The sequence below is a fragment of the Nematolebias whitei genome, chromosome 3 (genome assembly GCF_014905685.2).
Source record: "Nematolebias whitei isolate Nwh7 chromosome 3, NemWhi1, whole genome shotgun sequence".
Classification (NCBI taxonomy): Eukaryota; Metazoa; Chordata; class Actinopteri; order Cyprinodontiformes; family Rivulidae; genus Nematolebias; species Nematolebias whitei.
Window position 1 is genome coordinate 31,126,710 of NC_056500.1, and position 27,093 is coordinate 31,153,802.

Here is a 27,093-nt window from a genome sequence, read left to right on the forward strand (position 1 = left end):
CAAGACACTCAAAAAGCACCTTACACTACAATCTGTGTCCTCATTTACCCATTCAGCACTCTACTAGATCTCTTCAAAGCTAATTGAACAAATCATTCTAAAGAGACTAATCGGTGCTTTATCACATTCATACACTGATGGGACACACATCAGAGGCTATGAGGGGTTCAGTGTTTTGCCCAGGGACACTTCGACATGTGACTGCTGGTGGATTCGAACCCCCAGCTCTCGCATTGGAGGACGACTGCTCTAACCACTCAGCCACAGCCGCCCCCATTATAACAACACTGTGATCATAGACGTTCTCAAACAAATGTAGTGATTTCTTCTACAGTAGTCCCTCGTTTATTGCGGGGGAGCCGTACCCTGAAGACTCGCGATAAGTGAAAAACCACCAAGTACGAATAGTAGTACAAGTAGTAGATTATTTTAGTGTATATATATATATATATATATATATATATATATATATATATATATATATATATGTATGTATGAGGTTGAGAAATTGTGTACTCAAGGTCACAGTTACACCCAAAAATAGCAAAAATATAAAGTATATAAAGAAACAGTATATAATATATAAGGATCTAAGATATATTGTACACTAAGATATACAATAAGATATACGCTAAACGATGCGCTAAAAGATCTAAGGTGAATCTTTGAACCAATGTCTTTGAAAACAACAATGGTTCACACCGTTGTATTACTTTTTAAAATTAGTTTTATACTATTTCACGTTTGTTGAACCCTTGGTTCATCCTGATACGTAAAACATTCACTGTTTTCTAAAAGAATGTCATAAAACTGAACATACACTGTAATAAGTGTCTACCAAATCAGATGTGTGCTTGTGAATGTGGGAAAGATAAAACAGTTTTACATTGGAAGCTTTTTGAAGCATTGCAGGAAGCTTTGTGCCCATGTTCACACAGTCAGGTCTAACCAGTACGACCTGTTATGTTTGACACGTATGCAGCTTGAGTCGTAAAACACACAAACCTTTGAGTGCACGATGTCAGCCACCTGATTGTGCTTCATACTTATTTTATTTTTAAACATTGAATTGCGTAATGGGCAGCACGATGGCGCAACTGGTAGAGCTGCTGCCTCTCAGCGAGCAGGTTACCCTGGTTCAAATCCCAGTCCAGGGGCCTTCTGGGTGGAGTTTGCATGTTCTCTCCGTGCATGTGTAGGTTTTCTCTGGTACTCCAGTTTCCTCCCACAGACCAAAAACATGCATGTTAGGCTGATTGGTAACTCTAAATTGTCTTTAGGTGTGAGTGAGAGAGTGAATGGTTGTTTGTCTCTATGTGTCCCTGTGATGGACTGGAGACCTGTCCACGGTGTCCCCTGCCTCTCGCACAGTGATTGCTGGACATGGGCACCAGCAGACCCGGCTCCAGAAGAATTTAGCTGGGGGGGACTGAGGAATTTTAATTTTTTGGGGGTGGGGCAGTAAATAGTCATTTTATTTTATATAAATACATAAATAAACGTTTACATAACCTTGCAACTGAAATAACCATATGCTGTTTATTAATATAAAATAAATAACTTAAACAGTGACGTAGTCACCAGAAAATGCTGAGAAAGTGCTCAAGTTTGCATTAGGGGTGTGAATCTCTCAGTGTCTGGCGATTCGATTTGAAATCGATTTTCGATTCAGAAATGATTTTTCTATTGAAATATTCATAAATTTTATTTCAATTATGTAAATGACAAGATGAAATAAATTAAACAACAAGGTAAACAAATAGAACATTTATTTAAAACAATGATTTTAGGTTATTTATTGTATCAAATCTTTTTGCATCATTTTATATTTAATAACAAAATCAGGAGCAAATATAGGAGTGCATAAAATTCTGTAAATTAAATTACCAGTATTAGGTTAGCTTAGCTGCCTGGCTTTTTATTAAAAAAAAAAAAAATCTAGGAACAAATAATCAATCAATCAATCAATCAATCCATCCATCCATCCATCCATCATCTTTACCCACTTCTTCCTTTTCGAGTCACAGGGGTCACTGGTCCCATGTCCAGCCACCACTGTGTGAGAGGCGGGGGACACCTGGACAGGTCTCCAGTCCATCACAGACAAATAATTCAAAATATACAAATACAAAAGTAAACAAAGACTTCAGCCTACCATAGTACATTAACCTTAACTCAACATAAAATACAGACTTCACAGTTTGTTTTTTTAACCATATTGCTCTAACATTTGTTATATTTTCAAAACTTAACCTAATATGAAATATGCATTCATTCAACCTTTATTTAAACAGATAAGTCACATTGAGCCTCGAAGACTCATTTACAAGAGAGATCTGTTTAGACAGACAAAAAGTAGTGAAACTGGACACGTAGGAATTGGAGGCAAAAAAAAAAAAAAAATCCTTTTAAACTATACAAACTTCACAGTCTTAACCATATTGATTCATATTTGGTAAATCTTTAACATAATTTCAAAACTTGTGCAAGTCTGCACAAAAACTCTTCTGAACTGTAAATTTATCAACCATAAATTGTATCATTTAGAACTGGCTCCAGGTGATGTGTCTCATCTGTCCTTTCTTCAACTTGTTAAAAAGACAAATTACATTAAGTTTGTTGTATAACTTGTCTATAAGTTTTAGTATAATATGAGAAAAAACTTACCTTTGAGCTGCAGCTCCATCAGAGCTTCTCCCATTCGTTGTTTCATGGTAGAGATGTAAAAAAAAAAAGGACTATACTTACAGTATATAGCGCCTTTCTATCTTATTTCAAGATACTCAAAGTGCTTTACAACAATCTGTGTCCTCATTTATCCATTCACACAGCACTCTAGTAGATCTCTAGAAAGCTAATTGAACAAATAATTCTAAAGAAACGAATCAGAGCTTTATCACATTCATACACTGATGGGACACACATCAGAGGCGATGAGGGGTTCAGTGTCTTGCCCAGGGACACTTCAGCATGTGACTGCTGGTGGATTCGAACCCCTGACTCTTGCATTGGAGGATGACTGCTCTAACCACTCAGCCACAGCCGCCCCATGTGATGTGGCGTAGCTTTTTTCACTAAAAAAGCTATGTGAAGTAATAACGTACATTGGGTCAGCGTATTAAAAATAAACCTGAATCCCTCGCCTTCGACTGAGCTGTCTGGTCGTAAATCCTTTGTGCAGGAGATGGAGAGGGAAATCTTCACAGCTCTTAGAGAATTAGCTGGAAGTTTGCTCAGTTCACTGGTCTGCTGCTTCACTTTCATCTTCCTTCCACGCATTTGTCGTATTTCCAAAGTACTGTACCGTAATTTTATTTTACACTTCTTGCAAACAAATGTGCTCTTGTTAAGCTCTGTCTTCCCCCAGAACATTGTAGAATCTGAAATGATTTTTAAAGACAAAGAAGCAAGATGAATCATGCTGTTAGAAATTAATCATTCCTGCAGGAACAGAGGAAGCTGAAACACCACAAGCTTCAGGGTCAGATGATCACCTTGTTACAAGTTCTGGAAGTTATAGCTCATTTAAAGGCAACACATATTTTGTTGTATGTTATATTTATACTCATCAGATCTTAAGCTTCATTTTCAGAGTCAGAGTCAGAGTTTCTTTATTGTCATTCGCACCTCATGTGGTACATGTGGTGGAGCGAAATTATGTACACAGGGTCCCAGTTACATGTATAAGAAAAACAGTAATAACATCTAAGATATGAACTAAGAAAAACATCAACTAAATATACACTAAGCACTCATAACATAAAACATTGAACATCAGCACAAACATGAACATGAGTCTGTGTGAGCGGATGTGCACGCATGAACACATCAACATTGAAACAGATCAGCAGCAACATGAAACAGATCAGCAGCAACATGATATGGTTTTTCACAGTGATTATACTGGTTAGAGATTCATGAGTCTAACAGCCTCAGGGTAGAAGCTGTTCCTCAGTCTAGTGGTTCTACACTTAATGCTCCTCAACCTCCTTCCTGAGGGGAGCGGGGCAAAAAGTGTGTGTGCTGGGTGAGTGGGGTCCTTCATGATGCAGGTGGCCCTCTTCCTGCATCTGGAGGAGTAGACGTCTGTGATGGTGGGGAGGCTTATTTTATTTTAGTTATTTTGGGAAACTACACCTGCACTTTAGTTTTTGTGGTGGATTTTGTTGATCTATATTTTGTGCAGACTTTTTTTTGTCTAAATAACAGAAGGATCATTTTTATTTTTATACTTTTAGACTGAATACTTTACTAAATAAAGTAATTTCAGTCAAATTAACCCTGGTTGTTATTTTTGTTTTTATATAATACTGCAAAGCAACATGTTAAGTTAATTTTGTCAAATGAATAACTGATTTCTGTTTTTTTTTTTTTTTGTTGTTATATCACGAAATTTATCGTTATCGTCAGAATGCTCTGAAATATCACAATATTATATTTGAGCCATATCGCCCACCCCTAATTACATTTGCATTTGACAACAGTTAAGTTGAAATGTTAATAATGTCAAATGGCACACAGGCTAATGAGCGTGGTCAGTTAATAAATACAGACTCTGTTTTTTTTAAGGGGCAGTTCATGCAGTCACAAAGAATTGGTTGTTTGCTGTTTTACTCTTTACGTGGCAAAAGTATGTGTTTTCATTTAAAGTTTTTGGGAGTGATAAGGCTTGAATTGGTACTGAGAAATGCAGGGAGGCAATGAAACAAACTGAACACAAATATCTTCTGTTTCTTCTTCCTTCAACTTTTCCCTCTTCAGGGGCCGCCACAGTGAGTCATCCACCTCCATCTCTGTCCTCTGCATCCTCTGTCCTCACTCCAACTACCTCCATGTCCTCTCTACCTGCATCCATATATCTTCTCTTTGTCTTTTTCCTGGCAGCTGCATTTCTAACATCCTTCTACCAATATACCCACTGTCCCTCCTCTGGACATGTCCAAACCATCTCTGTCTGGTCTCTCTAACTTTATCTCCCAGTTGTTCAACCTGTGCTGTTCCTCTGATGATCTCATTCCTAATCTTCTCCATCCTTGTCACTCCTAAGAAAAACCTCAACATCTTCATTTCTGCCACTTTCAGTTCTGTCTCCAGACCATGAAACATAGCTTTTTTTTTTTTTTTTTAAACATAGCTTGTCTCTGAACTGAATATAAACGGAACACAAATATAAAAATAATAATTATGGAGATCAGGGAGTTTCAGAAAAGAAAACGCAAAGAAAAGCAGCATGAAAAATAAACTAAATCCATAAATCTATCGAACAAAACGCAAGGATTATGACATACAAGCCATTTTTTAAATCATGTGTACAGTAAGAAGTGCATTTTAGGTTTGGGTTCTTGGTTAAGTTGAATGTTTTGAAATGTTGCCTACGCTTTCACGCTTCTCCTAAGTTATGGTGTTTCTAGTTGGACACAAAACATCTGAAGCTAATGAGCATCTCTGTCCTCTCTGTTCTGCCTCCCTTCCATCCTCTAGCTTCTCTCTCGGGCCATGGAGAGCATTCGCCCTTGTTAGACGCAGGGATTCATACACAGCCAGCACGTGTGTGTGGTGGGGGACGGTGCATCATCTAATTCTGCTGGTCATCATGTGTGAAGTTGTGGTCTGATGCCCACCCTCACCTCAGCGCTGGCCATGGACGGGGAGAACTACCTGCATCCAGAGGGCCCTCAGCTGGACCGCAGCTTGTTCTCAGTGGCCCCCTCAACGATGGAGGTTCAGTTATTTTCTTTGCATTGATGCTTTGTAGAGCGTACACAGGTCTTGACCATAAAGTCCAAATAATCAGACAATTTCATTTTAAGAGCTTTGATCGTATCATTTTTTTTTTCAAGTACCAGTAGTTAAATAATTTTAAAATAAAGGATTATTTCACTTATTACATACAAGTGTTGATAACTGAATTGTTTAGTTGCACACTGACAAACCTTTTTCTATTGCAATTATTTATTTACACATCCCCTGTAACTTAAACACACCTCAGATCTACCTTAAGGTAAAAATACAAACACAATTAGACATCATGTGACACGTGGAAAATATCTGTCATCTGAAATTGCAGAAAAAGGAAGTGATACTACTTGTGGAGATTTTAGCAATTTCAAGCAGAGAAGACCAGCGATGAAGGCGACAAGTTTTTCTTCCTCATACTTGAGTCTCTTATCGCTCCTTTGATTTTACTGATTAATCTCTTAAGATTTTTGCTCCCAACTCTTAAGGATTTTCATTTAAAAAGAATGAAATGTTGTTTTCTGGTGCATTATTGATGAATATATTTAAAAAAAATCGTCTTTTTTATTTAAAGTAACAACCAAAGAATTGCCCCTTTTTTTAATAAAGTGGAACAAAGTTCACACCATCTTCATTGTCCATACAGCAATCATTGAAATTCCAGAAAAACTCTCAAACTTGCAGCACATAAAAGTGAAACATGATGAGGATAAGTGTTTCCTAATTTTGCTGCACGAAAAAAACGTCAGGGTTTGTTTAGTCAGACTTAAACCAAATGAAGTCGACACACTTTCTGTTCTCAGATGCAGATGGCAGTGTGGATCTGAAAAAAGTCTGTTGCAGTGAAACAGTTTGTGTGAACTTATCATTCATTGTATGTCATTGTCAAAATGTACTTTTGATTTTAAATGTGCTTTAGTGTTAGAGCTGGTTCAAAATGCATCATAAATCAGTAACTTTTGTAATACGTAATACACCATTATGAGAACTCTCCTGGTTATGGTGAATGGGGAATCTTGTACTTTTTCTTTAGCGTGACAAACGTTTGTTTTGTGTTTCTAGAGTTCAATATATTCCTCCCCTGGTTTGTGGGGATCCTACTCTCAGCAGCCTGGATACAGCACACGCTGTCCTATGCAACCTGGAAACCAGTAAGTAATACAAACTTGTCCCACGGTATCCAACAAAGTTCAGTCAGGTCATCTGGACGGTTTCTTTTTTTGCTGAAGCGTTTTGTTCTTCATCCAAAGGACTTCATCAGTCCCAGGAGCCACAACAAACTCAGTCGACAAGCAGCACACTCCCATAGTGGACCTGAGTTTGTTGCAGCTCCTTGGACTGATGAAGTCCTTTGGATGAAGGACGAAATGTCTCAACAAAAAACAAACTGTCCAGATGACCTCACTGAACTTTGTTGGATTTATTTTTTATTTTTTTACCTGATTTATTGAGCATGAAATTTGAAAATAAATATATGAATTCAATCTGAGATTTGTGTTTATTTGCATATTTTTGTTCAGTATATACAGTATATTTCTGATGAGTTGGTGTCTGAAGAAAGTTGTTTTTTAACAATGTTTTATGCTCATGGAGGCAAAACTTCTAAAATAACACTTCTTATTAACACGAATGGTAAATTGTTCCTTTACATTCTGTCTTTTATACTGATTTAGTTATCTGCACTGTTTCTTTGAAACTGACGTGATGATGTGGACAGTCTGTTTTCAAGTTCATTAAAACTTGAATTTTATTAAATCCAACTAGTTCTACAAGAACATTGTTCTTGCTTTTTACATACACAGTTGTAATAAAAAATATATATCTGTCGTTTAGAAAACTAGGGTAAATAAATATAGTTTTCTTTAGATGGTGGTGTGAAGACTTTTATTAGGCAGAAATAAAGTTCCCTGATGTTTGAGAAAGCCTGATTCTCAGCTATGATTTGTGTTTACAGTAGAGTGGTTTCTCAAGGTCTAAATCTTTTCCTTGTAGCACTCCTGCAGCTTGAGTGGATCGTTGCTTGGTTAACACACACACTTAGCTGTGAAAGGTAAATTGATGAGACTTAAAACCTCTGGATTGTCTGCTCAAGTTGCTACTGATAATATGTGCAGGAGTGAGGAAAAATACATGCAGGGCACGTTTCCTCAAAGTGTTGACTTCAAGTGCCCACTCACATCTGCACAGCACATACCTTTCCTATGAATAATCCTAGGAGCGCAAAGACAGGGGGTTGGGGTTAAGGTTATTCTGTTTTGCTACTGATGTTTGTGTGCAGCATCTACCTGCAGAAAATCAGGTGCTGCCTCTTTGTGGAATCAACACAAAACTGTTACTAACCACAGAACTCTCTGTTCTCATTATATGTGATCCAAAATGCATCCATAACGTTTAGAGTTACACAAGAAACAAAGTGTCAGTGAAGATGTTGCTTTTTATTTTCAATTCTTTGAAGAATGCCTTTCACAGTATTACCCTCCTTCGTGTGTATCCAGGCTAAAAAATATATATATGTGCACCACTTGCGGGATAAAACGACAACAAATAGATTTATTACCAAGAGTATTGATGACGATGAACTGCAACTTTGTAGTTATCCATCCATCCATTTTCTTCCGCTTATCCGGGGTTGGGTCGCGGGGGAAGTAGCTTAAGTAGGGAGGCCCAGACTTTCCTCTCCCAGCCATTTGGTCCAGCTCCTCCGGGGGAATACCGAGGCATTCCCAGGTCAGCCGAGAAACATAGTCCCTCCAGCGTGTCCTGGGTCTTCCTCTGGATCTCCTCCCGGTGGGACGTGTCTGGAAAATCTCACCAGGGAGGCGTCCAGAAGGCATCCTAACCAGATGCCCGAGCCACCTCAACTGGCTCCTCTCGACGTGGAGAAGCAGCGGCTCTACTCCGAGTCCCCCCCGGATGATCGAGCTTCTCACCCTATCTCTAAGGGAGAGTCCAGACACCCTGCGGAGAAAACTTGTTTCGGCCGCTTGTATCCAAGATCTCATTCTTTCGGTCACAACCCAAAGCTCATGACCATAGATGAGGGTAGGAACGTAGATCGATCGGTAAATTGAGAGCTTCGCCTTTTGACTCAGCTCTCTCTTCACCACGACAGACCTGTACAGCGCCCGCTTCACTGCAGACGCTGCAGACGCTGCACCTATCCACCTATCGATCTCACGTTCCATTTTTCCCTCATTCGTGAACAAGACCCCAAGATACTTGAACTCCTCCACTAAAACGACAACAAATAGATTTATTACCGAGTATTGATGATGATGAACAGCAGCTTTGTAGTTAGTTAAATAAAATAGTTAACAACAAATAATATTGCTAACATGAAGTAGTAATTCATTATGATTCGTAAATGACACAAGGGAAATGTTCGACACACATGCCGCACTCCATTTCAGCCCAGCTGAGTTCTGCTCCATGCCTCTTTTGTTTCCTCTCTACCCTCTTCATTTCTGAAAACTCACATCTTGGCGGGAAGTGGTGGCTTAATCTGTAATATATGAACACCCATAGGAAGCATAAAGATGGACTGGTCTGTGTAGCCATTTCACAAAACTGTCCTTTGAAAGAGACTTCTTTCACAATCTGCCTAAATCCAGGACCGAGACATGTTGTGGCCACCTCAGTTCATAAGGAAGACACATCAAAGTGGCAAGGTGATAACAGAGGCAGGGCCGGCATGTGGAAAAATAACACACAGTGTTACAGCTCAGTAATGTGATGAATAGCACTGGTCAGGATTACTAAAAATAGATCTCTGTGCAATATGTTAGGTCAGCAAGTACCCGGATGTCAGGAAAACAACTCTGAGTACAATGAAATACAGTACTGTAATTGTGGTTTGCGCCCAAAATAAAACATGAGAAAAATGGTATCTAAGATGCAATGTTGATACGGGACATGAATTAGTGACGGCCGATATGCTGACAAGCCTCACATGCAAGGTATTTGTTGTTTGCCGTTTCCAAAGCTGATTACTCAGAGAAAGAAATGTGATCATTGGATTCGACTCTGTGGCCGAGTTGGCTTTGACCAGACACTTGTAAACAAGAGTACTTACCGTACATGTGTTCAAAACACTTCATTGGAGGGAACAGACCAACAAAGATGCACGCTGATCCCATACCAGCAGTCCCTGAACAGGTGTGCCATTCCATCTATTATGTTTTACCTGCTTTTCCCTTTTGTGTCAGAAACTTAACAGGAGCACTGAACGTCTTTTTCAGCGCGCACACGCTAATTTGTCTCTTTATGCACTTAATTCATCCAGTGTTTGCAAGTGAACACAAACAAAGAATATGAGGCTAAGTGGCAGGATAATAGTTTCAAAACACTAGAGATCCCAAAAATACCATCACCATCCTGGCATTCATTTCTTCAGTCTGCTGCCAAATACCTGTGCAAAACATGGCAAATCAAAACATGATGAAATAACTCACTTTAGCGAAACTCTTTGTGGTTAACTATTTTATTAAACTAACTACAAAGTTTTTGTGCGTCATCATTGATATTCCCTATCCCTAATGAATCTGTTGTTGTTTAATCTTGCAAGTAGGGGGTCGCACACCATTGTCATCAGTTCATCGCATTACTGTGGCTCCACATTTTTTATTTATTTTTATTTTTCACATTTTCACTGATCGTTACTTGTTTTAACAAGTTAAATTTAAGGATAAAATTGGATTTAGCATCACTACTAAAAAGTATTTTGAGCTTGTTAACCTTTATTTAACCAAACAAATCCCACTGAGATCACTCACTTTTACAAGGGAGGCCTGGGCCTGAAGGCAGCCTAACTTGCATGTTTAGGACTGTGGGAGGAAACTGGAGAACCTGGAGAAAACGCACACTAACAAGAGGAGAACATGCAATACTGTTACATTCGGGCCTAAAAAAATCCACCCGACCCGGCCCCAGCCCATAGCCATTTTTTCCGAACCAGACTCGACCCAATCATTTAATTGTAATTACAGGCCCGATTCCCGAACCTGAAAAAAAAAAAAAAACACCACTTTTTTTTTTTTAAATTAAGCTTTTACTGCTTTTGTAAGCAAATAAGTTTGACATGATCTTTTAAAAACGTCTTTCAAATAAAGGAAGATAAAAGATTTCTTGTTTATTAACAAGTCACTAAATGGATATTAACATACAAAGCAAATAGCCTAAAAAATCAACTCTAAAGATAGGCTATTACACAGATGAACAAAAATAGTTTTAGAGCAAAATTTTTTGGAAAAATACAGAACAAGTCTATTTAAATTGAATGCGCTGCTCGCTTCGACTTTTGTAGATGCTGCTACTTCCTTCACTGCAGATGACAGCAGATGTGGAGACGCGCGCAGCCGGTGATCAAGTGATCCATCTCAAGCTTAACTGGACTTTTTTTTTTTTTACCTCTTTCAACCGGACGGTCAGCAGACGCACGCAGCAGATGATCCCGTTTTTCATCTGAGCTTATCAGGACTTTTTTTTTTTTACCTCTTTCAATTGGCCTGTCAGACCTTCCTCCTCCAACAAGTAGATGAACACAGTTTTATCTTGTGCATTCTCATTTAGTTTTCTTTGTGCTGTATGATTCTTAAAACCGTATCAAAAGCCTGAGACCAACCTGGCCCGCCCATCAAGCACATTATTTTGGCCTGACTCGGCCCGAAATACAGGCCGGGCCAGGCCCAGGTTAGAAATTGCAACTTTAACATGCAAACTCCTCACAGAAAGACCCCAGATCTAAACCTGTTGGACCTGTTGGTGTTCAACATTCATGCATAGGTCCGTACTTTTCATCACATTCCAAAGCTGGAGTCTTTTTTTTGTTTGTTTTGTTTTGATGGAAGAAGATAATGGGACAGGTTGAGTCTTGGTATCAACTCTAAAATGTTGTTTGAGCTGCTGTTTGGTGTTTGTTGGATTTGGTTTGATGCATTTCGCACAACTGAAAACCAAAGTTCACTTGTTGCACACAGCTAGTAGCATAAGTGCCTTTTGTTTGTGCTATCAATAAGGAAGTGTTCTTCCAAAGAATCTGAGCAGTTTGTGTGTATCTGTGTGTGTGTGTGCGTGCCGCGCACGCATGTGTGTGCATGCGTCCATGTGTTAGACCTTTACTTAACTTGATAATCATAAGTTTTTTTTCCAGGAACTAGTGTTTAACAGTTGATAATCTTTTGGAAACAACTTCTTCACAAATAAATACAATTACAGGACTCTCTTTCAGCTTCTTATGCAGTATTATAAAAAGTTGCTCTCATTGGAATAACTTGTTAATAGCTGTTATTTTTGTTAGCTGAAGTTACTGAGTAAAGCTTGACTTGTTTAAAGTTGCACATTAGCTGTTACTGATAAAAAAAAGGGTGTTGATTTGCCTTATTTTACCTTTTCACATTTTTTCCAAAAAAAATAAGTGCAACAATTTACATGGAAACAGTTTTATAAAAGTGGACTTCCAGTAAATACACTATTTAAAAGTAGGGGTGCACCGATTGCAGTTTTCTGGCCGAGCACAGATTTCTAAAAAGTCTGACCTGCCGATTCCGATTTTGGCCGAAACTGATTTTGTTTTATAAGCGACACTGTCAGGTGTTATAATGTCACAATGCACCTTCAATTTTCCAATATTATTTTATTGAAAAACATACCCTTGAACAATATCCCAAAAACAATACAGACTTGTTTTAAATGGCCATGAGGTAGTGCTCTGAAATATAATTGATGTTCAGGCAATTGTCGTTAAAACAAAAAAAAATTGGTGAAATCAGTTTTTCATGCAAGTATCGGCCGATTTCTGATTTCCCCAAATTAAGGAAATCGGGGCCGATAAATCGTCCAAACGATTTATCGGTGCACCCCTACGTAAAAGCACCCAGCATCCTTTTACTTTGGTGTCAGATGACAACTTTATAAAGTGTCAGTCAAGCTAGTTTCTTCTTCTTTTGCCCTTTCTAGTTTCTATATTTGGTTCAAATCTAGAGTTGTGGAATATTCATTGGTTTTAAATGATAAAACATGAAGTAATATCCTGATGCATGCTCAATAATCCTGGTAGAGAAATCTATCAAGGTTGAGTCATGTCCTCTGGATTGGTTCTTTTTTTATATACAAAAGATTTATTCAGTCTGAGGAGATGCAAGCAAACTCTTGCAAACAAAGTCTTGTCAGCAGCACCTTGGTATGGATCAACCTGCACAGAAGAGCAACTTAATCAGGCCAGGACTCTGCGGTCTACACTCATCTGCAGACCAGCAGTCACCCTTTCAAGGATGAAGATGTTCACATCCTTGATAGAGAGGAACAATGGTTTGAGAGAGGAGTAAAGGAAGCCAAGAGAACCCGTCCATCGTTAAACGGGGCGGAGTCCTCCATGTTCATCTGCCCCCCCTCCTACATTGCTGTTATTGCTAGTATCACTCAGCCCTCTGCGAATAGCAAACAGCCATTAGCAAATAGCCATCAGGGCTCTAACGATCAGTTGTTTGTCTGATGGTCCTCCTTTATCATGAGAACTGCTAATTTTGGCTGTCACCATCAAACTGGTTGATCCACAATGAGAAGGAACTGCTAATAAAACTGAGTTTGTGCACAGCTCCTCAGACTTAAGGAGTCTTTTGGATAAAAGATGAAACGTTTCATCAAAGAAGAACTCGTCCAGAGAACCTGACTCAACCTCAACCCTGTTAGATGCTAAAGTAATGCTAAATGTAAACTAATACGTTAGGTTAGTCAGTTCCTTTGGCTTGAGCCTCTGAACAGCTTTGTTGGCGGAAGCTGCCGATGTCGACCTGCCAAGACCTCCTGTAGTAATGTTTCTGTCAGAGCACTGCAAGGGAAGAAAACAAAGGGAATTTCCAGTGTGGGATTTTTTTACCAATCATAGTGTTTTTTCCCTCCTTTGTGTTTTTAGATTGATCAGTCATGATTATATTTTCCCCAAAGTGTACAGTTTGGCTTCCATACACTAGTTAGATGTTCCCTTTTATCCTCTTAGTGTGTTTTAAACTTCAGTCGGTTTTCCTGAGCTCTGAGGACACAGAGCCAAAGGACACAGAGTTAAATCCTTTGAATGGCTTTGGCCACGCTCCAGCTGTTTTAGCTTCAAGCTCCAGCACCTGATTGGATGAGAGGAACATGTGCTAGCACAGTTTCAACTTGACACCAGTTTAGTTTTGCTTTTGTTTTGAGTGTTCACCCGCCAGTGTCAGCAGCAATAAGGGCTGTTGCTTTTAGGTAACTGGACACAGTGAGAAACTGAAAATATATCATGCTGGAAATTCGATTTATATTCATTTGTGGGATAAGTTGATACAGGGTGGAGAGAGATGTTTGGTTGGAAGCAAAAGTGGAGCTTCATAGCTGGTAAGAGCAGCTTTTTCTGACTAACTATTTTTTTTTGTAGCTCAATTGTCTGCCTGTCTGTTTCACCTGAGACCTGATGAAGTTGTTTTTTTCTATCGTCTACTCTCTCGGGCAGTTAAACTGGGATTGTTGTCAATTTTACAAACATTTAAAGGAACTCGAACTTTAACTCTCACATTAGACTTGCAATGCTGTGATGACTTTGCACTTTTAAATTGTCTTTAATAAATAGATATTTATAAATTAGATATAATTTTACATTTGGTAAATTTGTGTTTTTTAATATATTATATATCTCTGATCTGACTATGACACTCAATCATATACATGGGATCATTTCAAATAGTTCTTTTATAACATTATTTTTATTGCAAAAACAGAATGTTGTTGACCTTTACAGCTGTAAGGAGTACATTTCTATCATTAAATGAATACAAAGCTCATTTGTGTCACTTACTACTTTTTTCACTTTTCACAAGTAAGTAGTTAAACAAACCAAACATGCTCTTTCTCCTACAGGCAGTACCCTTTGAGCAGCAACAATACCACCACTGTTCCAGATATGCACATGGACTTGTACCAGGGAATCCCTGACATGGACTTTGCAAGCCTCAGTCTCCCAAGGAATGGAGATTTCTCCCAGGTTAGTTTCCTTATGCTGTCGAACGTTTAATTGTAGACACAGAAACTTTGTTTTGCAAGAAAGGGTGTTTGTGTTATGTGGCGGATGAAAATGCTCATACCATATTTTTATGACTTTTTATCATAAGAAAGGACTGTTGTATGTACCGGTAGCTGTCTCAGTCATCCAGTCTTTTATGCTTAGGCCGTTTTCTTTGATTGTAAAGCAGTTTTGTGTGTTGTCTTGATTGTCCTTGCACCTGCACCCCTATTAAGGCTGGTTAATAATAGGGCAGAAGAACTTTTCATTCTTCTATATTTCCATACTGCGCTTTTAGTATCTGCTGCTGTGTATTTTAAAAATGAGAGCCATTTCAGAGATGTTTTTAAGCATTTAGGGAAGTTTTTGAAGCAGTCTGTGTGTTCCATGACTCATTAGGCAACAGGAGTTGCGCAGACATGAGCAGCAAATTGATGCAAGCTAGCTTTACAGATTTAACTGAGCATTCTGGATGTTACTGTTCATTATTTGAAATGCTCTGTTTATGTGAATTTGGTGTCTGTCCATCCAATCCCTTTTAGTTAGTTAGATTTGGTTGAATGGGAACTTTTTTAATGACACAGACTAGTGAGTTTCCAGCGTGAGTTCCATCATGGATCCACAGTAATATGCAACATGTTATGATGACTGAATGCTCAAATCCACTGGCAAGTCTGTTTTTTTTCCACAGACTGTGGAAAATATCTGGCTTTCAAGGATTTTTTTTTTTGGGTTCATCTTGCATTAAATTCAGATTGATGGGTGGGGGACGTGACAGCAGTGATTCATTACAAGGCATTTTCTAAGTTGTTTATGAATGTTCTTGGATTATCTCTGAATTTGACTATACCTACAAGGAATTCATCCTTTCAGTGCCTGCTGCAGCTTGTTCTGAGTCTTGTGGGTGGGGTGCAATCTACAGATAATTCATTCACCAGCTATCCTTACATTTTTCATTTTTTTTTCATTTAGCCTTTATTTATCCAGGTTAGTCTCATTGAGCCACGAGAACTCATTTTCAAGAGAGACCTGTTTAGGGAGCACATGGTGGGGTAAAGGGCCTTGCTCATGGGCCCAGAGTGGGGCAAATGAGGGTGGGGGCAAGTGTGGGTGTTTCACCTACCCCACCCACAATTTTTGATGTTGTCGGGGCCGGGGCGTGAACCGGCGATCTTCGGATCACAAGCCCACCTCTCTAACCTCTGCGCCACCACTCCCCATACTGAGGGAGGCATCTAAATGAAACCTACACAGATGAATCAAGAATTTTCCTGCTGGGAGTTGATGGGACTAGCGTCTGCATTACCTTACTTCTATCCCACACATTGTAGGAAATAAAATTGTGTGGTTATCATACACAACTATCTTTGTTTCTACTGTTTATTTTACTTTTTTACCTCAAGAGTTGAACTGTTGAATTAAAAGAAATGCTCAAACTGCACTCAGAGGTAAAAACCAAGTTGGACCATCTTTAAAAAGCACTCTAAAACCCAATCAGTGTTGACAACATCCTCCTAGCATCTGAGGGTTTTCTGAAAAACTGACAGAGCAGGGGTCAGCATAAGCGGTTTCCAGTTGTCTAAAACAACCTATTTTCGTCTCGGATAACCAGATCTCGCCTCGATGTTGTCCAGTAGACAACCAAGTGAAAGAGACTGATAAAAGTTCTCCATTGCTGCCATGGATTTCCGTCATCTGTAAAATTGAAATGGGAATAAACCTTGTGTGTCTTTTAAAAACCATCCAATCTAACGATGATGTGGGGCTCCTGTGTGATAGGGATAGGGCAGCCGACTTAGAACTAGAAAGTCACAGTCAACTCCTCACCATGCCCACATGTTGTGGTGTCCTTTAGCAAGACACCTAATCCCTAACAGCTCTCCGGACACTTTGGTACATAGCTACCCACTGCTAGGGCATTAACAGAGTACTCGAGTAATCTACACATCGATTGCTAGGACATCTATCGAGGTTAAAAATGTAACGTCAAGTAGCCGTAGCGACGTCATATTATGTGACCACCGTATGACCGTAGGGGGCGGTGTTGCACTGTTGCAGGTCACAGAGTATGGTGTAATACCGGGTCCAATCCACCGAACCAGAACCAGCTTCCTCTGACCTTGTTTCACAAACAAAAAGCAAAAAATATTAATCTCTAAACTATAAAAAAAATCTATAAACATATTAATCTCTAAAACTGAACTTAATGCGCACCACAGCTGGCGGTGGTGCGGGGTGGTCAAACACCCCCCCCCCAACGTTAAGTTTCGTTTTTGACGTGCTGCACGTTTCTTCACGTTTGCAGTTTAATAATAATAACTAATAGTTTAGTTTTTCCTGTGACTTATTTGCAGTATGTTAAATGGTAGGAGCATAATATATGCTCCCAATGTTTTGTTGGTCTTTTTTTTTTTTGTAACTAATTACCTTTTTTGTGGTTTTATTTATTTATTTATTTTTGTATCTTGAGATCTATGACGTCATCAAATACTGGAGTTCTACTCGGGTTTTATTATGTTAATGTCGAGTTTAAAAATTATATACTCGTTCAACCCCTACCCACTGCCCCACCTGGGTGTATCTCAGGTGTGAAGGGTTAAATGCAGAGAACTAATGTAATCATTGTATGTTCCTATACAATGATGACAATACATAGCACTTTCACCTTTGATACAGGGTTTAAACTGGCTGCTTTCAACAAATAAAGAAAACCAAAGCCACAGTTTTACCCAGTCAGTGCAGAGTAGGGTGGGTCAGGCTGTCTGATGGGGGTTCAGTGTTCCCAGCTTAGAGAGAGACTGCGGGTGAGAGCACTGATCAGCGTTTACAACACTATTTTCTAGAGATGCACCGATACGATACCAATATTGGTATCGGTACTGATATCGGGGGGGGGGGGGGGGGGGGGGGGGAAAACGAAACAAAAAAACCTTCTGGATCAGGTATCGTGACAATGTGACCGATCCATGACTGGGCAGATCTATTCACTCTAATTCTATGCTTTGTGCTCTGAGTGGCGTCACAAATTAAAGTTGTATTTGTACATGTTTTACCAAGCTTGTGAAGTTCTTGGTGTGTTTAAGTGTGCTGTTATGGTGCAGAGTTTTCACTAAATTTGTAATTCAGTGCATTCATGTCTGCATTTAACAAAATATATGTTTTAAGTTAATTCAGCACTGGGTTTGTAAGCTCAAACATCCAGGTAGACAACAAAAATGGCTAAATCATGTAAACGGGTCCAGATGACATGATTTAGCCATTTTTGTTAAATCAGCACTGTTTTTCTGTATCAGATCGGCATCAGATCGGTATCGGTCGATACTAAACAGCATATATCGGTATCGGATCGGAAGTGAAAACAGTGGATCGGTGCATCCCTACTATTTTCCAAGAGCAGCTCCTGAAAGAGTCTACCACTCAGTAACTTGGAAATTCCAAGCAGTTCACAAGACAGCTAACTGAGAACATTTTGTATAAAGTGCAATTTGCTTATGAAATTAAATTTTACCTGACATTTTTTGCCTTCTGTATTGTAAAGATTGCGGGCAACCAAAGATTTTGGCAGATGACCAGATTCTGTCAAGAGGTTGTCTACTGGACAACGTGGGAAATTTCCTTATGTCAGCCCCTGCAGAGTTTTCAGTCTACACCTTTTAAGCAGAGAGAACAAAAAGACCAACATAGAAAAAGATTAGGGAACTCAAATGTTTGGCATGGCCAGCAAATTTCTTCTTTCGCCCCTTTTTAAAATCACTGCACACGTCTTTAAAATAATAACGTAAAATGTCTTCATGTTATAGCAAGTTTAAAGAGTTGACAAATACAAACAACATCTGGTCTGAGTTAGGGGAAGGAATCTTAAGGCACCTCACAGATTGATTTAATTTAATTCAGGTGGCTGTAATGTTATAACAAATTACAAATGTATGTCAATTATTTTGAAGTCTTTGGCTTACTTTACATAAATAAACACTGATTTGTATATTTTCATAAGTAATAAAAAGTGCAGTTACTTATATAAAAAAAACCAATGCTGACCAACAATTAGCTTACATGCTAACTTAACATTGAAAATACTTTAGAAAAGCTAACATTTGTCATTAGAAATTAATACACAAGTCAAACTTGTTAAGAAATTACTAAAGACAATCGTGTTACGATAACTTAAACTATTATTTAAATTACTGTAAGTTATTTATCACAGATATTTACTGAAACATGTTCCTACTCTAGGAATCTACAAAACTCTTGTAGGACAAACAGAACAATGCAGCAACTACTAGAGGTGCAGCACTAATTAACATTAATAGTCTTTTTTTACATTGAAAATGTATTCAGAATTTTCCATGTTTGTGATGCAATGCATTTAAAATTTAATTTTGCCCCCACCCCACATCTTAATAGGGGTAAAATAAATAACATATGGTCATATTTGTGGACATAAAAAGACAAAACATGTTGGATAAGTTTTTAATTTTAGTGGTTTCTTATAATTCTTTGTGAACACAGGCATAAAAACATGATCAGCTGGTCGAGGTGGTCAGACTAAATGTTGACTGGGCCATTGGAATTGAGTTTAATGGCGGAGATCAGAAGGTCATTATTCTCAATATCTATACACCTTATGAATGTCATAGGAATGAAGATGAATATCTTAATAGGTTATCTTGTCATCCAGGAAAATGCTTCCACTTGTTTTTTAATTGTGGGCGACATGAATGCAGATATTTCTGAAAGAAGTTTAATATTTGCACATTACTTAATGCAATTCTGCCTTGATAATGGTCTGATTCTCTCCACTAAGGTTCTTTTTACTTGCTGACAGCTTCACTTATGTTAGTGAAGCATGGGGTACAACTTCCTGACTAGATCACTGCATCAGTACAGCTGATACTCACCAATCCATAGAATCTATGAGAATTAATTATGGGCTTTCTACTTCTGACCACATGCCTCTATTTTTATCTGTAAATACTGGTAATCTACCACTTGTTCAGTCTGTTCACAATAGTCTGAGTGTTGGAAAACTAGTCTGGTCTAATTTGACCGAGAAGGACCTGGAGGTATATTTAGCTCCATCTGACAGTGCATGGTGTAGAGCTGTGCAACTTGTATGAAAGTAGTGTGGAATCTCTTTGTGTCTCTAGTAAGTCACTGTATAAGACTAAGTTGCACAAAGCTAAACCAGGCTGGAATGAGCATGTGAAGGAGCTTCATGCTGAGGCTAGGCAGGCTTTCAAGGCTTGGGTTGAGGCAGGCAGACAGAAGCATGGTCTTCTATTTGAGAATAAGAAACGGGCAAATGCCAATTTTAAATATGCTCTACATTTTATTAAAAGAAGTGAAGACACAATGAAGTCAAATTTGCTTCCAAGGAAAATGCTAAACAATTGCACACATGATTTCTGGATGGAAATAAAGAAAATGAATAATTATAAAACATGTCTGCCAGCAGATATTGATGGTGTAAATGGAGTAGAGGAAATTACTCAGATGTGGCAGAAGCATTATTATGAACTATTTAACTATGTTAAAAGCCTCTTATTTATGGTGGACAGTATTAATAATGATGAAGATGTGAAAGTTTCAGCTCAAGAAATGTATAATGTAGCCATGAGCCTAAAGAACAATAAGGCTTGTGGTGTGGATGAGGTGTCTGCAGAACACTTAAAATGTTCAAGCAGAAAACTTTTTCCTTTGCTTGCTTTGTGTTTTACTGGGTTTTTAGTCCATGACATTTTGCCTACTCACTTTTAGCTGTTATATTAGTGCCTATTATAAAGGATAAAGCTGGCAAAATAAATAGCAAGGATAATTATCTGTTTATAGTGTTAGCCAGTGTGCTATCCAAGGTCCTGGAGAGGATTATATTGAATAAGATATAACATTGTCTCCTTACTTCTGATAACCAGTTTGGTTTTAAATCAAACCATAGCACAGATATGTGTATTTTCACTCTGAAAGAGATCTTGGATTTGTATAATAGGCACAATTCTACAATTTGTATGTGTTTTATTGATGCCTCAAAGGCTTTGGACCGAGTTAATCATGAAAAGTTATTTTCTGTTATACAACAGAGGGGTTCCCAGATCTATAGTTAGAATTCTGTCCTTTTGGTACGCTCATCAGTTAATGTACATAAGATGGGGTAACTGTGTGTCAGCTCCTTTTACAATAAGGAACAGGGTAAGACAGGGTGCATTCTCTCTCCTCTTATTTTTAATGTATACATGGATGATTTATCAAAGTGTCTAGAAAACTGTGGGACAGGGTGTGCTGTTGGTGGAACCATAATTACCCATCTCATGTATGCAGATGATCTGGTTATTTTTAGTCCTTGTAGTGCTGGTCTTCAACAATGATTGAGGACCTGCTCACAATATGGTCAGGAGTATGCCATTATGTACAATGCACTGAAAAGTAATATCATGATTATAAGAACCAGGGAGGGTCAGAAGTTGGTACTTCCTGACTTCTTTTTATTTGGTGCTGTTCTTAAAGTGTGTGCTGCTGTTAAATACCTGGGACATTATGTGACTGATGATCTGGCTGATGACATGGACATTTACAGACGTCGATTAATTTATGCACAAGCCAACATGCTTGTACGCATGTTCAGGATTTGTTCTGTCTCAGTTCAAGTGGCTCTTTTTAAAGCATACTGCACTCCTTTTGTATATTGCCCACTTGTGGAGATGATACAAGCAAAGCAGTATACAGAAACTCAAAGTGGCATATAATGACGGAATGAGGATGCTGCTTAGGATGCCGAGATGGACTAGCGCAAGTTATTTGTTGGTGTTGGTATCTCCACTTTTTATGCTGCATTACGTAACCTTATGTACAGATTTATGTGGAGATTACACGAGTCTACAAATCACATTTTCCTGATACTAATGGATATTGCACAAAGCTCAGTCAGGTTTAAGTCCAGAATGTGTAACTATTGGCGTTTTAGCCTTTTTGTAAATCTGTGACTTACATTTGTGATTTCTACCTTTTTTTAACATTATTTATTTGTATTTTTATATGATCCTACTCGTGTCTTTAATAAAGGTGATGATGATGTACAACACAACAACAGTAAAAAAAGTCTCAAGAATATCCCATTCTTTTAAAAGAGTAAATACATTTCCAAACATATCTGTTGTAATAGTTCAGTGTCAAACGTGTAAGAAAGCCCAAGTATACTAACGCTATACAAAAGAGTTTAACATCACCTTTATGAGCAGGTGTCTGGTGGTTTGAAACGATGAATAAAGTTCTTTAGAGAACAACAGCACACAGAAAGGTTGAAAAATGATGCGTCATTCCTCGTCACGTGCAGTGTATGGGTTTATTGATTATTTTGAGGATCACCTTGTTCTCCATCTCGGTATCTGCCTGTTTGTCGAAAGTCATTTTAAGTCTCTGTGAGTCAGTAAGGAAACAACAAAAATCTTATTTGCCTGTGTTGTACTTGTCAGCTGTTCTTGCTGGTTTGGGGCACAAAGGGCACATGTGACACATAAAAGAAAAATGTAAATCATGGGGTTATCATGACTAACCCCCTACCTCACACTCCCTCTTGCCTCTTTCCTCCATTTCCTCACTGTCTTTTTACTGTGGACTTCTATTCTCTCTTTTTTTCTCTGTTGGTCTTATTTCCGCTCTTCTGTTGAACTGTAATCATGCAGCAACTATTCAGGCTGTTGTCGCTGTCTAGATTTCTGTATGAAATCGTTTAATTTGTCAACTGACTGCCATGTTTACTTCTTCCCATTGGTTTCTGAATTACAGTTGTTAGAGAAATCTGGTTCAATTTGCACAGCTTTAAACTGTGTTAGTTTATTTTATTATCTACACTAAAACTAAGCTGTAGTATATTTGATCTATAAGGAGTCAATAACTCTTGTAGCTTTTTAAGAAAACAGTGTTACCTTAAAAAGAGTGAATGAGTAGCATCATAGTGAAGATAGCTTGGCTATCCTCTGATAGCCAAACAGTGGTTTTAGTCTTTATTAGATGAGGGTGTGTGAGGGTGTTACGCTTCAGGGGTTTGTTCTTCTTCTGCCATCATACATGGCTGACTGATGACAAAAACTGAAGGGGAAGGGAAAAGACCGTCTCCATTTTACAACTGAAGAAAACCACACTGTATCAGGCATCATTAAAAATAGTCTAAGGATGCATTCACACCAGCTCTGTTTAGTTCGCGTTAATCGAACTCTAGTCTGTTTGCCTAGAACAGGTTCCAACCTATTGTACTCAAAGACCCCCTTCTTACTTCCTAGCCAATCTGACACCCCCAATCCCTCTCCCAAAAGACTTGATCAGATTAATCTCGTTATCAAAGTGATAAAAGAATAAAGTAAATATTATAATTCATATTATAAGTAATATTATAAGTAATAGAAGGTAAAAATAGATTAAAGTAAATAGTTACAAACTTTTGTTTGTTAAAGTATAAACTGGTAGTTGTACAACAGAAATAATAACTATAAGAACACTGTTTTGAGAATTACTCGCATAACTTTTCTTTAAAAACTAACAACACAGTAATCTTAAAAAACAGTCTTAAAATATATTTTTTAATGTAGTTTTGTCAGGATATCTTCCTGATTCTATCATGCAGCTGATTTTTGCAATTTTCAGCTATTTTATCTATTATGTCCTTGACAATATGACAGTAAAGAAATGACAATAAATAATAAAGAAATGATAATAAAGATCTCTGACTCTGACAGTGTTAGAGAGCGGGACAGTTTTCACTTTATCCACTACATGAGCCCCAATATTGTGCAGATTTTTAACCTTGGCGATTAAAAGGGAACACTCAAAAGATGCTTCTGTAGCTCTGTGCAAATCACTACCTGCACTTTCAAAGGCTTTTCTGATGTCAGGGGGCCTTTCTGCCAACTGCTTGTTCCTGAAAGTGTTCTCGACTTTCACCTTCACCAATAATAGCAATGTCTGTTCTAAACTAGGGGAAAATGTTCTTATGTTGTCAGAAAAATGACTCCTCTGTGTGTTTTTACACATTTAAACATTCACAACGGCTTTTGCTTACGTTTTATGTTATTTATTTAATAAATGTGAGCTTAACCAAGAGCAACGATAACTTCCTGCCTCTTTTCAGGCAGTCGCGCTGCCAACTGAGAGCCGGACGCACAGTAATGACGTCATATCAAAGCGCTCTTAAAGTGACAGTACAGATTTTAGTTTTTAACATAATACGTTTATAGAAAACTCTTAAAACATAACCAAAATGAGGGTTCTTCAGTGTTAATCAGGATTTGGTGAAATTTTAAACATTATAATTAAAAATAAAAGCATATTTTCTAAAGTTGTTACACAGACAATAAAGTTATATTTTTACACCCTCTAAGCAGACATATTATGTGACCCCCCTGTGCTCTCTAGCGCCCCCCCACGGGGGTCAGACCCCCCAGGTTGGGAATCACTGGCCTAGATTGTCCGGTTCGTTTGGGGAGGTGTGAATGTGCAATCGAACTCTGATGCGGACCAAAATTCAAATTCTGGTCCGCCTAAAAACCTAGGTCTTGGTTTGGTTGACATGAACTCTAGCGCGGTTCTAATGCATTATGAATGCAAGTGGACCAGAGACCGCTCCAAAATTCAAATTCAAATATACTTTATTAATCCCAAAGGGAAATTAATTGTTGTTGTAGCTCGACTTGGGTTCATTAGAGTTGTTCTAGATGCTGATGTCTTTGGGCAGGAAGGATCTCTTTTAGCAGTCCGTTCCACAGTGGATCCGAAGAAACTGGCTACAGATGTCAATCTGTCCACCCAGACCCAGCAGACCTCTCGGTCCTCTTGGGCAGCAGGACTGCCTGAATGTCGGGCAGAACTTCTCCCTGAGTGATGGCCATTTCTCCCAGCAGCCTGCCAAGCCCCTTATTGCCACAGACTTAACTGCAGGTGCCGGGGATCTTGGTCCTCCCGCTGTTACAAGCTGCGTTTAACGCTACCTCCAAGATCTCTGCAGTCAGACACTCAAGCACCGCCTCCAGGTAGACGGGAATGCATCCACGGCACCTCCTTTTCAACTTATTTGGGATTTGGGGCTGTAGTTGAGATTTGAGCTTTTGAGATGTTAATCAGCTGCTCCCAGTTGTAGAAAACCACCCTGTTGTTATGGTTACGCATCATAACAAATGTCCAAAAGTAAAAAAGGTTTCATTAAAAATCCTGCCAGCAGCACAGCATCTGATACCAGAGGAAGTAATCATCTGAAAAAAGTGATTTGCTCACCAGTTCACAACTCAGCATGGGCATGGGAAATGTCATCATAAATGACTTACCATCAATTATTTCCAGAGTTACTTTTATAACACCAGGAGCAAAGATTTGCATAAAGTAATGATGTTTTGTATAAAGGCAGCTATATGCAAGCATTTTGAATTTTAGAAATCCCTGCATCCATCTTTCTACTGTGTTGAAATTAGGCTTTTGGGTATTGGAGTTTCATTTAAAGCTGCATCGATCCGTTTTCTACTCCAGTTCCCATTTCCAAGTTTTGACTACATCTGACCTACCAAATCTGATTTTTGTTAAGTTGGAAGTTTTTTTGGTTTGTTTTTTTTTTCTAAAAGTTTGTGTTTATAGTGCAATGTCAAAACAACAAAAAATATTTCAAATAGCATCAGGTTGCACCAGAGTTTTCTCTTTCTGTCTTTGAATACCTGCAAATTATCCTAAAAATAATCCTCCAAGTTGTTGGTCTCTGGTGCTTGTACAAAAACAAAAACAACTGAGTTTCAAATTTCCTTTATAAACCTGATTATTCCTCCTTCTAAAAGTGTACCTAATGATTGTTTAAGTCACACCTAGTACAAAATTAAACAAGACAGTAGTCAAATGCTATTTCTGTAACTTTTGGCTCTATACCCAGACAGTATGAGACTGAGAACGACTTTAAGGCCAGGAGAAAGTTTAACAGTGTTTATTTACAGAAGTGAATAGTAAAGAACAGTATGCTGGATCTGTAGACCTGGACTGGAACCCTGGAGAGTAGGGAACAGTGTTAATAGGAAGCTCCTCTGGGAGGTTAATCTTGATCAGTTTCTGAAGCAGGCTGGGTTGTCACAGGGTGAGATCCAGAAGGTCCCAAAAAGGTCTTACACAAACTTTGGGCAAGTGGTAGAAGGCAGGGAGCAGCTGAAGAGATCACAAGGAGACTCAGGGGGCGTCCAAGGCTCAGGGGGATTACAGGAGTCAAGCTACAACAAGAGGTCCTGATTAGACTTTCATAAAACACTAGGAACAAGGTAAAGGCCAGGAGCACAATGCACCAGTGTCTCACAGCAGTCATCAGCTGCCTTAAGTACTCCTTGCAGCTCACTAAGGGAATGATCCTCAGGTGTGGATCTGTTGGCGCTCTCTGGTGTGGAAGGAAAGGAAAATGCTGGAGCTCTTACAGTTTCCTTTTAGTCGCTGCTTCTTTTGACTTCCCTTGTAAACATCTTACCAGTATCACAATTAGCCGAGTCTTCTTCAAACAGTAAAAAAAATCCCACCAAAAATGTGCTATTATAAGTGTCAACTAGTTAAATAACAATAGAAAAAGACTGGATCAATTGAGCTGGTCGAGCTTAAACTTGATTGATTGGTGTGTCCCTAGTATTCTTAATAAGTCCATCAGGGACTCTTTTTTTTTTGCTTTGATTCTGCAATAAACCCTGAAACACACACAAGTTATTCATAGTATTTCTTCTTCAGAAGAAGAACCCGTCCAAAGGACCTGACTCAACCTTGTTAGATTTATCTTCCTGGATTATTGAGCATGCATCAGGATATTCACAGTATTCCCACTCATTCAGTGATGACACCATGGGCAGGCGCCACGGTGTCTCTGATAGTCTGACTCCTCTTCATCTCAGCAGTGATGAACACTACAGGACCTCATCATGCAAGTTTGATATCAAGTGTTCCTGGAAGCTGTCTGTGCAGACGGACCCTTCTGCAACCAAAACAAATCACATTATTTCTAATTTTAAATACCACAATTGGCTTATTTAGGAGGAACTCTTGAAGAGCCGTCATTTCTTTTTTTCCCCACCCAGAAAAGCTGATAAAGTGCTGTTAGATCAGCATCTTAGACTTGTTGGATTTGCAAAAAGGATTACTAGAATATTATTTTCTGCATGTGTACATCTTTTACAATTGCGCTTTGTTCCCGTAAGCGGGAATTACCTTTTATCTTGACAAATTTGCCTAGCATTGTGAGCCAGCTGATGTCAGCAAACCTCCCTGAAAATGGAGACGTTCAGCTAACGCTTGACTCATCTCAATCTAATATTCTTGGCTTTATATTCAGCTATTGACAAATA

General features: G+C 38.6%; 1 protein-coding gene across 2 annotated transcripts in view; it reads left to right on the top strand.

Annotated features, from left to right (window-relative positions):
- The first annotated feature begins 5,496 nt into the window (after positions 1–5,496).
- Positions 5,497–27,093, top strand: part of si:ch73-63e15.2 (protein strawberry notch homolog 2) — a 71,155-nt gene continuing 49,558 nt past the window's right edge. For both annotated transcript variants that reach the window (XM_037698191.1, XM_037698192.1), the window contains exons 1-3: positions 5,497–5,721; positions 6,799–6,887; positions 14,617–14,740. In XM_037698191.1, coding sequence (XP_037554119.1) covers positions 5,614–5,721; positions 6,799–6,887; positions 14,617–14,740 — 321 coding nt within the window. In that variant the 5' untranslated portion in view covers positions 5,497–5,613. The remainder of the gene's footprint in view (positions 5,722–6,798; positions 6,888–14,616; positions 14,741–27,093) is intronic.